Source organism: Urocampus carinirostris, chromosome 18, assembly GCF_059441175.1.
Source record: "Urocampus carinirostris isolate Australia breed hairy pipefish chromosome 18, RoL_Ucar_1.0, whole genome shotgun sequence".
In the NCBI taxonomy this organism is placed as follows: Eukaryota; Metazoa; Chordata; class Actinopteri; order Syngnathiformes; family Syngnathidae; genus Urocampus; species Urocampus carinirostris.
In genome coordinates, this window is record NC_142366.1 from 13,730,618 (window position 1) to 13,742,968 (window position 12,351).

The window sequence follows — 12,351 nt, forward strand, 5'->3', positions numbered from 1 at the left end:
TTTTTACGCAAATAACAAGATGACATTGCAGATGTTTTGATATTTTTTGTTTAACAGGTATCTTCTTGAAAAATATAAATGATTGACAATGGTATTTCTGATTAGATAAAGAGAATTTCCAGATTTGGAAATTGTTTTCATTGTAGCATTTAAGAGCTATTTTTTGAGGTTCAAAAAGGTTCTTAAACAATGTACACAACTTGTGAAAAAAATGAGAAATAAAGGAAGAAGGAAAGAGGAAAAAGAAAAGAAAAAAATAGGGGGAAAAGCAAAAAAAAATATTTGCAAACTACAAATTAGCGATCATTGATAACCTTATAGTATAAATTTTAGGATGAATATAACTGTGTAAGTGTGAATGATTTCACCACTAGATGTTGCTGTATTGTGTCATGCAACTGGAAACGAGTGCTAAAAGGCATATCAAAGAATAGAAACTACAAAGAGTCGAGGGACCCAAAAGCACCATTTTTCTTCTCTTTTTTTTTTTTTGCCAAAATTTTCGCCAGGTTTCTGTTTTTTTCAGGTACTTGTAGCAGCAAGAATTATGTCAGCTCCCTCTATGTGAGGCTTATGGTATGCAAAATTTAAAAAGTTATTAAAAATGCATGATAAATGTATGATAGTTCATCTATTTTTGGTCATCGTTTAAATCGGTATTGTTTTTATTAATGAATGAAGTTTTATTTACCACTAGGAGGCGCTAAATAATACACACTGTCCATTTTATAATAGAAATTTTAAAAATTATAAACATTAGGAAAAAAATGTGTTAATACAATTAAACCCTACAAAATAAGAGTCAAAATCTGCAAACGGATCATCATGGTCACTTCATTCCGAGGGGATACTTATCCCACATATCCCCGTACATTTTTATGATAGTTCATGTATTTTTTTTGATTGTTGAAATCTGTATTTTCTTTTTATTCATTTTTTTAATAAAATAGTTTTTTAGCTCTAATAGGCATTAATAATACACACTGCCCTTTTAAGTATTTTTCTACATGTTTTTCCTGGAGTACCACCTATATTTTCATTGTAAACAATGTACATTTTGATATAATCAATGACAAAGACAAATCCATTCTGTTATTGGCTTAAAAACACACAAAATAAAATATTTTTTAGCATTTTTGTTGTATTATTGTTGACATTACTTTTGGATTTGTTGACTCAGCATTTTTTCCCATAAAGACATTCGACTCTCCCAGGTGATAGCGACATTGAATATCAACACCATCTTTTACAAGCAGTCAGGTAGGTTACCACATATGTGAAAACCACCAAAAAAGCTGAATCTGCATTTTGGGATTTGCTTACTCAGCAGCTTTTCCAGAAAGACATTCTACTCTCGCAGGCAAGAATGGAAAACCCAAAGAGTAAAACTAGGTCCAGATGGGGACTAAAATCCTGAAATGGGGGAACAAAAATGTTTTCGCATCTCAACGCGAGTGATGCGCAAATGTCGCAAAGCCATTGTAGTTTGAAAGTATATTTTTGATTGGCCAGCAGCAGTTCTTTATTTGGTAAATTTCCAGTTATCACTAATCATTAAGGGTGGGCGAATCAATCCAAATATCGACTTTTCTCACTTGAGCGAGAACTTAGATCAAATTGATACTGTTGTCTTGGGATCGATACTGTCTTTTAACTATGACTGATAGCCTAGATGGTAGTGTGCCCGCTTTGAGACTGGGAGGTCGCTGGTTCGCGCCTCGACCGAGACATACCTAATTGGTATAATGGCGGCGCCCTCTGGCTGCGGCTGCACCGACTCGCTACAACGGGTCAGGTGTATCGACATTTCGTTCTGTGTACATTGTTACGAATCGTTTCTCCGGCGCCGTCACGAATGGCAGCCACTCCAGCAGCTCCCGTGTTATTTTCGATTGTTCTCAGTTATTTTCGATTGTTCTCAGCTTAGGGATGCTGCTGGAAAAGTGAATTTCCCTTCGGGGATGAATAAAGTATCTATCTATCTATCTATCTATCTAATACAAAGGAAATTATTATATTATTATTATAGTTGTTAGTGGGTCGTAAGATTATCACGGTGCATGGATCCCTTAACCGCCAGGGTTGTTGGGGCACCATTTTCTGTTGTGTGTCTTGAGCAAATACAGCCTGGCGATGCCCACTCCTTTTCAATACTTTTTTTTTTGGAGTAAGGGTCTGCCTCTTCCACATTAACAAATACTGTACCGTATTATTAATAACATTATGACATTCTACAGTCATTACTACTTGATACGCAGGGTTGGGTAGGGTTACTTTAACTTGATTACTTTCAATTACTTTTGGATTACAGTACTCCAATACCAAATATGCTAATAAAAGACAAAAGAAACTAAATATGAATAAAATTACTACATTTTGTACAGGCTTGGGGTGTAACGGAATACATGGAAAGGCAAAAATGATGTTGGCAAGCAGTTTGGATTTATTTTCATTTTGTTTCTGTCGCATTTTATGTTAGTTATGCCGGAGATCAAAGAGATCAAAGCCAGGAGAGAAAGCTTAACACGTGTTGTGAGTCATAATTTTATTCATATTTTGTTTCTTTTGTCTTTTATTAGCATATTTGGTATTGGAGTAATCCAAAAGTAATTGAAAGTAATTAAGTTAAAGTAACCCTACCCAACTCTGTTAATACGTTACTATGTTATTTTATAAATGCAGCTCATGAGTTAAAAGTGTCCTCTAATTTTAGAATACCGTACATTTTGGACTAGGTGGCACACCTGATACACACATACATATATACATAGGGAATTTACCTTGTTATTGTACATTGAATTTGATTCGTTGCCTGAAAAAGTGCTATTCAAATACAATTTGATTGAATCTTACGTTTGGCGTCGTATGTCGGGGCAAACGTAAGACGAGGACGCCCGTTCCGTTTATACCAGGTCGCGCGCTCTTCAGACGCGTCACGTGACACTTAAATCGGCTTGCTAATAGGCTCGTGCCCCAGTTGGTGCGCAAATCTTTGGATCTAAAGTCAAGAGCATTCGCCGCACGTCAAAAGACGCCGAAACACCCCAAAAACTCTTAATAATAAAGAGACACGAGGACCATCGTATTTAAAGGACGTTTGTCTTGGTCTATCATTCACCGTCAAACGCTTGACACACACCATTAACCTCAATGCGCAATTCGTTCTTGTGGGGCTAATAAAACACAAGCCGTTGCTATGGCGCCTTCTTTTTCATCTTACCTCCTTCGCTGTGGATTTTCTTGCCCCCCCGGTTGAAATACATTGTGCCCGTCGACGAGGAGGTGGTGGTTGTGGAAGGACGAACCTGGACATAATCGCTTAGGGCTCGCCCAAGCCGAGCCGGGTAACAACTTCGGGCCGCGGCCGCAGATGCCGCCGACGACCGGGTACCATGTTCGCTCTGACCGCTTCACCGATGGAGGAACGAAGAGGAGATAGGATCACTAGTTCCGTCCCAAGACAGTGGATTTTCAAAGTAAAAGTATTAGTTGTGTAAACAGAATAGTAAAATCGCTATAAAACTATGTAATCATCCTTTTTCTATGTTTATTCCTGCTTTCTTTCCTTTATTTTTGCACTACTCTTGTGACTTAAGAGACAACAATACAGTAAATAAGCATTATGTATTTGTATTTTGAAAGTGCTGACGATGTTGATATATTTATGCTAACATTATAACAGGTGCATGCTAATAGATTTTCTAGATCAGGTTTTAATTTCGAAATAAAACACCACAGTCGCATACCCACGACTACAATATTGATTTATGCTACATTCTTTTAGATGTTCAAATTCCTTTTGATTATAAAATTAAAACGTATTTGAAACAAAAGTTGTGAACTTAAAGTCAAATTTAACAGTGGTAGATGTATGAATTTGGAGGGGGAAATTTAACATAATCTAGTTCCAGGTTAATACGTCTTTTGTAGCAACATTTGGTGTCATGATTTTTGAAAACTTATCATGTTTCATGTCTTTATGATTTTATTACAAAACTTACATGTTCTGGTCCTGAATGTCGACAAAACTAAAGAGATCATTGTCGACTTTAGGAAAAACCAGCCCAACCATGCCCCACTTTGCATCAACAACAAGGCTGTGGAGGTTGTCAGCAGTATCAAGTTCCTAGGGGTGCACATTACAAACAAACTCACCTGGTCCGTAAACACTGCATCACTGGTGAAGAGGGCACAGCAGCGCCTGTACTTCCTGCGGAGGATGAGGAGAGCCCACCTGCCCCCACCCTCCCTCATTACATTCTACAGGGGCACCATAGAGAGTATCCTGACCAGCTGTATCTCTGTGTGGTGTGGAGGCTGCAGCGCTACCGACTGGGGTAGTGTGAGGAGGGTAACGAGGACAGCAGAGAAAATAATCGGGACTACACTTCCCTCCATTCAGGACATTGGCCAGAAGCACTGCCTAAAAACATTACCGGGGACCCCTCTCACCCCCATCATGGACTGTTCACTCTGCTAGCCTCTGGGAAGAGGTACTGCAGTGTGCGGTGCAGGACCACCAGGCTCCGCAATAGTCTAGTCCCCCTGGCCATTAGACTGTTAAATGGTCAATCTAACATATAGTTAACTTAAATCTAAACGGCTGCTAATCTGACTTTTGCACTACTGGCAGTTTTTTTTATAGCTTGCCACTCCTTGCACATTGCTCTCTGCACTATTGTAATTACAGCGTTATTGTTACAGTGTTAATGTTACTGTGTACCTGACTTGTTAACCTGACTGCCCATATTGCACATCTGGTTAGCTACTCTTCTTGCACTATCGGCACTATGGTAAAATACTACACGTAGCCAAAATACAATACAACATTATTTATATCTGTACATTCAAGGAAACTGTGGGGGTCAGATGCATCGACATTTCGTTCTGTATACACGTGTACTAGAATGACAATAAAGTAGATCTGAATCTGAATCTGAATCTGAATGTTCAACAATAAGAAATACTAATTGAATACAATTATAATTATAGCGTGTTTTCTTAAACAGTGTCTCAAAATGTTTTGTACCCTCCCAATTAATAACAAACATGGAATCATTTTACTAACAAAGCTTTTAAAAAAAAAAAAAAAAAAAAAACATGTTCTGTTCATAAACACATACCGGTACATCTATTCTATATGAATGAATCATTATAATATTAATAACGAATAATATTATTACTATCTGGCAGCACTGCAGCGGAGTGGTTAGCGTGTGTGCGGCACAGTTCTGAGGTTATGAGATCGAACCTCCTGTGTGGAGTTTGCATGTTCTCCCCGTGCTTGCGTGCGTTTCCTCTTGTCACTCCGGTTTCTTCCCACATTCCAAAAACATGCAGGTTAATTGGCCGGTCCGAATTGTCACTAGGTGTGAATGAGCGAGTAAGTTGTCTGCCCCTGTGTGCCCTGCGACTGGCTGGCAACCAGTTCAGGGTGTCCCCTGCCCACTGCCCGAAGATAGCTGGGATGGGCTCCAGCACCCCCGCGACCCTACTGAGGATAAGCGGTGCAGATAATGGATGGATGTATGGATTATTATTATCACCTCTCAATCTAATTTCCGTGGTTCCAGGACGGAGTGCTATCTATTGGAATATGGAATAAGAGCTTGCTCTGTCCACTCCACGCATCGGCCCGGTATTGCAGTACCTCCGGGAACCTTAACTTGGCCTTTTGGCTGAGAGTAAGTGTCCCGACCCCCTAAGCTTTGTAGCGTATTATGAACTGACCGATAACGGATAATGGATAATGAATAAAGCAGATAGAACAATAACCCTTAAACCCCCCCCCCTAAATCTAAATGTGTCGACATCGCTTGAGCCATGATCATTGATTTTTGCAATCCGGAGATGGAATAAGAGCTTGATCTGTCCACTCCACGCATCGCCCCGGTATTGCAGTTCCTCCGGGAACGGTGCATCCGCAATGATCGCAGCAAGGCTTTAGGGCTAGGACCTTAGCTTGGCCTTTTGGCTGAGAGTAAGTGTCCCGGCTCCTAGGCTTTGTAGCGTATTATGAACTGACCGATAACGGATAATGGATAATGAATAACGAAGATAGAACAATAACCCTTAAAAAAAGGGTTTTTAGCCAGCTAACTCTCAACAGAAAAGCAAAAAGGTAATAACTTAAACATATATATGTGTATAGTCTTTTGAGCACATTCTAATTACTTACTACTGGGACATGTAGAATTTGAACAAAACCGTAGTAAAAGTAAAACTTCATGACATTTATATAATAATGAAATTTAATTAATGTAGTTTATAAAAATATTTTTAAACACGATTTTATCATTTTATGGCCTAGAGATATTGATTACATTGCACTACAGACAATAAAATTTGGCCTGTGTGTCAACAAAAAGATATCTAAAATACAAAATACTATTTGAAGTGCATTTTATTTACATTTAAATCATTACAAATACTTGGTGAATATTGAAAGTACTTTTTTTATAAACATTTTGCAGATTATAGAGAAATATTAGACCAAGAGAAAGATGCAGACATGACAGTTGCACCCCCTTGTGAAAGTAGTGGTATAAGTGTACCACAGAAAACAGTGAATTTTGCCCACATTCTCTACTTTTTGATCATTTCAAGTTGTCTACACCGTTTACAATTTTTGGACGGGGAAAAAATACTGCCATATATAATTAGCAACACTAAATTTGCTCCAAGTGGTGAAAGAACTAAGAAAAATGCCGAGAGTATTGTGTTGTTTACTTGGGAAATAAAATTATTTACACAAATTATCTTTTATTACTGTAATGCCGAGGATAAGCGGTGCAGATAATGGATGGATAAAATTTGCACTACTCTCCGGTCTCCCGAAGTCCAGAATCAAGAGTCTTCAGCTGGTACAAAATGCCGCTGCGAGGCTTTTAACTGGGACAAAAAAGTCTGATCACATCACGCCGATTTTGGCTAACCTGCATTGTCTCCCTGTTAGCCTAAGATGTGATTTTAATGTTCTCTTAGTATTATACAAAATCATACATGGACTTGCTCCCTCATATCTTTCAGATCTGATTTCGCCCTATGTTCCGTCCTGAAAGCGCCGGTCAACTAGTGATCCCAAGAGCCAAGAAGTGTTCCGCAGGTTTGAGAGCGTTCCCCATCCGGGCACCGGTGCTGTGGAATGCTCTTCCCCCTGAGATCCGATCTGCAACCTCAGTGGAAATGTTTAAATCTAAGCTTAAAACACACGTCTACTCTATAGCATATGAATAACCTATACTTTTTGTGGACAATATCTCTATTATTTGTAATTGCAACATAATTTGCTGTCTAGTAATCCTGAAAGGAGGATACCACATGTGCGGCCCCTTCTCAAGGTTTTTTCATTTTCCTCATGTTGAGGTTTTTGAGTTTTTCCTTGCCCTCGTGTTGGTTCCAGATCAGGGGATGGTGTAATAATAGTCTGAAATAATAGTCTGTGCAATAACCTGTGCAGCCCTTTGAGACTCTTTGTGATTAAGGGCTATACAAATAAAAATAACTTGATCTTAGTTTGTCTTGCTGTGTTGTGTTTGTAAGGGTTTATTGTTTAGTATGGGCTATCATTAATAACGGGAGCACTTGAGAAAGGTTGACATGTATGAAATTATGTAACAACCTTTGTTTTTTACAATGACTATGAATCTAGAAGGAGGATTTTTTAAGCGATGTAACAAGGATTTTATTTGTAAGGGAAAATAATGGAAAATGTAAGTTTCTTTGTGTTTTTCCGCACAAACACCAAACTGCCCTGAATTGGACCGGGGCAATAAAGAACAGAATACACTTATGGTTACTTTTGCAGACAAAAACAAGGCATGATTGAGCATAACAAAGCATCTGCGTTTTATTGTGTTGTCAGGGGAACAGAACTGCTCACACAAGATTAGGGTGCACAGAAACAAAATCTTACAAGTGTTTACTGATGTCACCATGATACACACATTGGTGGTTTCAAACAGTTGGATTCCCCCATCCCATCTCCTTGAATAGAAACTGAATAAATATTATGTGGAAATCGGCCAGGTCTGAAGAGATAAATTCCTTCATTTGCACATGCCTCATGAAGCATGTTTTATTATTCTGCATGTATTGCACAGCTAAATGCCAACACTGACATCTGGCTTTTTTATGGAGAGTTCCTGAAAAATGACCAGCTTTCATCTTCAGGCAGCTTCTGAATTGTTGCAAGGATACTTCACAAATCATAAAAACGGACTCTAGATTAATACAATCTTTATTACAAATTAAATACAGAAACTCAAATACATTTGTATTAACTTATATTCTCTTATTCCTCTCATAGCGCTTTTGTTGTTTTGCAAAATCTTGGGGCAAAATATCTAAACGAAAATAAAAACTCCCCTATTTTGATGTTCTCATCGCCTTAATCAGTTTTGTGAAAGCAATTGACTACAAACATCTTAAAACGGTAAAACGCTCAATTTTAACCTGGTCTGCTGGAGATTATTTACAGTCTACGGCAGACAAATCAAATTTAAAAAATCATTTGGGGAACATCTTGAATGAATTTGCGACAAGATGCAGACAAGGAAACAAATCAAAAAGCCTAAAAAAATAAACCTTTATTGTTTCTCTGGATCCACGCCTTTTTTTCAGCTCACTCTCCTAAATCTTTCTGAAACACCCCTTTTCAATCATCTTCCTGACAGAAATGATCGTACGTATGTACAAGCGGATGCTCAGCCGTCAAATGTGCCCAAGCGGGTCAGTCGTGGTGCGCTGTTAAAATGGGCTGCCTGCAGATGGGGCAGGTGTTGTTCTCTGAGAGCCAGCGGTCGATGCAATGAATGTGAAACTCATGCGCGCAGGGCAAGCGCCGCAGCTTGTTGCCCTGGGCGTACTCGTTGATACAGACGCTGCAGGCGCGGCCCGCCTCGCCCTCCAAACTGGCCAGGCCGTATGACCGTGTGGCCAAATTGTCAATCTGCTCTTTGGTGAGGCCGCGCGGGTGCTCTTCATCGTCCTCGTCATTCAACAGGAAAAACTGAGCCAGCCGCAGGATGGGTAAAGTGCCATTTTCCACCAGGTTGTTCGTGTCCCGACTGGTAGGCGGTCGGCCCTCCGTGGCATTTGCGGGGCTGCCACTGAGCCTGGCTTGAGCAGAGGGCTCCTCTTCGTCACTGGCCGCCACTACTGGCTCTTCATCTTGCCCGCTTGATCTTATCGGGACCGGTGCGTTCTCACTGGCGTACACGCGAGCCGCAGGCGCGGTATTTGAGTTTGTAACGCCAACATCTACGTGGCTCGGCGTTTCAGAATCAGCCTCCGTTTCCATGAGGGAGCTCAGCTCCCCGAACCCGGTCATGATCTGGCGCAGGATAGAGCGCAGCGCAGTGGAGTTGGGCTCGCCCAGGCCAGTCTCGCTGATGCGTCGCAGCGGGATTCGAATGGTGCTGACATAAGTGCGGATCCCGGCACGCTCAGAACGCGAGATGGTGCGTCGAAAGCCGCCGCTGTCGCTCTCGAAGGTTACAGTGTTCTCAGCCACACGAGCCCGAGACCGTGTCCTGCTGGCAATGCTATCCCGGTCCCGGTTTTCTCCGGGTCGGATCCTCCGGACCTGTAGGTCCAGCATGATGGTAGGGTGGCGGCGAACGGATGACAAACCTCCTGCACCGGTCGAATGTGATCCTTCATTAGTTTCGGCTGAAGGCTCCGTTAAAGTGGCGGTTGACTCGTTCGCCGCCTCGCCCGTCTCCACAGGAACCGAACTGGTGCCCGCATCGACAATGTGGATACTAGAGCCGCTAACATCACTGTTAGAAAATGCCCCCCTCGCAGGGCTTCTGTGCAAAGGTGAACGACTTCGTCTGGACGTCCGGGCCGTGACGGAGCCATTCCACTCTGCTCCCACCCGGTGCCAACGCCCGCGTGATCGAGTCCGACGAGTTTCCTGCCCTATCGCCGGCGCTGGCGGTGGGGGAGCCGGCTGGGGCGATATGCGGGGACAGTTGAGCGATAAAGTCACATTAGCACGGCTTTGCTCCCGCTCTTCATTGGCGAGTGGACGCGGAGAAGATGCCGACTGATCCAAATGGGAACTAGTGGGCGTTGTTACTAAAGAGTGCATGTGGTCTCCTCTTCTCTGAGGAGGGGGCACAACATGGGTTGAATGAGCAGGGGGGGTAATCGAGAGAGTGCTACTGCTGCGTGTCCGCCGAGTTTGTATCCTCCTGCTGAGGGCAGGCCGTGGCGTAGGGTAAGGGGACGGCCTTGGCGGGCCAGAAGACCGAGCGGCCCCCGACGAAGCGGCACGGCGTGGCGGTGAAGTTGAGCCCGCGGTGGTGGGAGCTGGCTGCTCGGCAACGTCCAAAGCGTCAGCATGCTCCCCTGCTTCGGGCTGGTCATGGTTTATGTTAATCTCCAGGCTGAAGCGGAATTCGCCGCTGTTGGGATTGGTCCTGCTGACAGCTCGCCAAGTCTGATTGCCGCTCTGCCCGCTGCGGGTAGCGTTGCCGGTGCGCCGGAAAGTATTCAACCACTCCAGCAGAGAGTCTCCGTTTGATGCTTCAGCCCCTGGCTCTGTGTTGCCTGGAAGCAAAGCACACAGATTACTTCAATGTTGATTTTGTTATTTATTACAATCATTTATTTGCAAAACTGCTTTTATCATCATGACAGATGCCGGCATTTCAAAACCAATCTGGATTCTCTAATTTGGGGACATCTGTAATAGGGCCAAAGTTATGTCCACGTTCCGTCGTGGTAGAAGACGGTGATAAATTCTTTAAGGGTTGGCGCATTCATCGAATTGACCATAAGTAATCTTGACAAAGAAATAGAGACAGATGATTTTCAATCCCAACCTTGCTGCAGATAAAAATATATAATCAAAAAGCAACGTTGAGGTTGGTCCTCAAGAAAGTCCCACCTGTTCCTCGCCGCACACCAGGGCTTCTGTCTTCTCCGCTTCCACTTTGCTGTTCCACGGGCTCTGCGGCCAACAAATGCTGCTCAGTGTTGGGTTGGGATGACTCACGCTCCTTAGCTCCATCCAGACGTTGCTGAAGTTCTTCAGCAGTCACCTCCCCTGTTTTGACAGGTTCCGGGTACACGCAAAACAAAAACATACGGGTTAAAATAGGATTCCTTTGTTGATGATCGTGACTAGCAACGTCTGCATAATGAGCATGTTTCTATTTAATCAAGTGCTGCAAACACAGAAAGCCTAAGTGGCTCTGCTCACCGGGAGTGCCCAGTAGGTTGCTGTCTCTCATAAGGCGATACTCCTCCTCACTCAGGTCATTAATAAAATGATAGTAGGCCTCCTCCCTCCGAAGACGCTCGGCCTGTCTCCGACGCTCGTCTCCCCCACCAGGAGGGTCCATAACCATAAACAGTGCTAGTAGACAGTAACAAGGAGAAATCGCTGTCATTTATTGTCCAGATTAGTACAGCAAATCTGAACCAGATTGCCGTTACTGGAAACAGCAACACTGTCAGCGTCATCCATTTTGGCTCGAATCCTGCACTGACGAAAACCGACAGTTCTCGTCTTTAGCCCAAAGCTTGGCCCCGAGAGGAAGCCGTAACGCCAACATTTAAACATTTGGGCCGCAAGCAGGCATTAGGGGAGCTTTCAGCGTCGACATTTAGGTCAACGTTATTACCGGGTAAGTTGTTTTCTTACAGAAGCTAAGAAGGCCACGTTGAAGACTAGCGGCGATAAAACAACCTAATACGAAACGGCCCTCTTATCGGTGAAAGCCAATCGCCTGGCTGGATCAAGGTGAGTGACGGGCCGAATGTCCAATTGTCGCCGCGGAGGGGAGGAACCACAAGCAAAGGACAGGGTCTCCGTGTAACCGAAGGCAAAGACAAAAGAATGTTCCGTATTTTCCAAAAGTGTCACCCAAAATGTAATGACGAGGAAGCCTCTGTTGCCATCAAATGTAAAACCACTTGGGCGGACACTGCAATGACACAGAGAAACATTTTGATACGCATCGTATTAAGGGCTAGCGGTGCCCAAGCTAGTTAGCGCAACTGACGGATAGCAACCCGAACACACAACGTTAGCTTGCCGAATAAGATTTGCCGATAAGCATCGAATAAACAAACGATATATCGAGTGAACGCGTGAGTTAAATAATGCCAAGCATCAGCGTCGTTTTAGGTGAGATGACAACGACGTAAAAACGACAAAGTACCCGATAGAGCAGCTGTAACATGGACGCTTCCCTTCGTTTTCCTTTTCTCGCTCTACCCAAGATGGGACCAGGTGGCGTGACGGCGTATACAGTCCGTGTTATAATGGACAGACTACATTAGTTCCTGTTTTACCAAAACACCGGTTTTGTTATACAAATGCAACATCCAAAACGC

The 12,351-nt window shown here is 42.8% G+C and overlaps 2 protein-coding genes and 1 pseudogene across 2 annotated transcripts in view; 1 reads left to right on the top strand and 2 right to left on the bottom strand.

Moving 5' to 3' along the window:
- The window catches only part of atp8a2 (ATPase phospholipid transporting 8A2), a 68,501-nt gene extending 65,088 nt beyond the window's left edge, over positions 1 to 3,413 (bottom strand). The window contains exon 1 of the mRNA XM_088322836.1: positions 3,221 to 3,413. Coding sequence (XP_088178962.1) covers positions 3,221 to 3,263 — 43 coding nt within the window. The 5' untranslated portion in view covers positions 3,264 to 3,413. The remainder of the gene's footprint in view (positions 1 to 3,220) is intronic.
- A 2,244-nt stretch (positions 3,414 to 5,657) lies between these two features.
- LOC148348427 (U2 spliceosomal RNA) lies at positions 5,658 to 5,926 on the top strand (annotated as a pseudogene).
- Positions 5,927 to 7,824: 1,898 nt separating this feature from the next.
- rnf6 (ring finger protein (C3H2C3 type) 6) lies at positions 7,825 to 12,270 on the bottom strand. The gene is made up of 4 exons (XM_088322600.1): positions 12,177 to 12,270; positions 11,213 to 11,368; positions 10,898 to 11,056; positions 7,825 to 10,557 (listed from the first exon to the last, which is right to left on the bottom strand). The coding sequence occupies exons 2-4, from the start codon at positions 11,358 to 11,360 to the stop codon at positions 8,732 to 8,734; spliced, it is 2,133 nt and encodes a 710-aa protein (XP_088178726.1). The 5' UTR covers positions 11,361 to 11,368; positions 12,177 to 12,270; the 3' UTR covers positions 7,825 to 8,731.
- Between the last annotated feature and the right edge of the window lie 81 nt (positions 12,271 to 12,351).

Coding starts and splice junctions, on each gene's coding strand:
- rnf6 (XM_088322600.1), bottom strand. CDS start 11,360: ATGGTTATGGACCCTCCTGGTGGGGGAGACGAGCGTCGGAGACAGGCC. Junction 11,057..11,212: donor CAACCTACTGGGCACTCCCG/GTGAGCAGAGCC, acceptor CTGTCAAAACAG/GGGAGGTGACTGCTGAAGAA. Junction 10,558..10,897: donor TGGTGTGCGGCGAGGAACAG/GTGGGACTTTCT, acceptor CTTTGCTTCCAG/GCAACACAGAGCCAGGGGCT.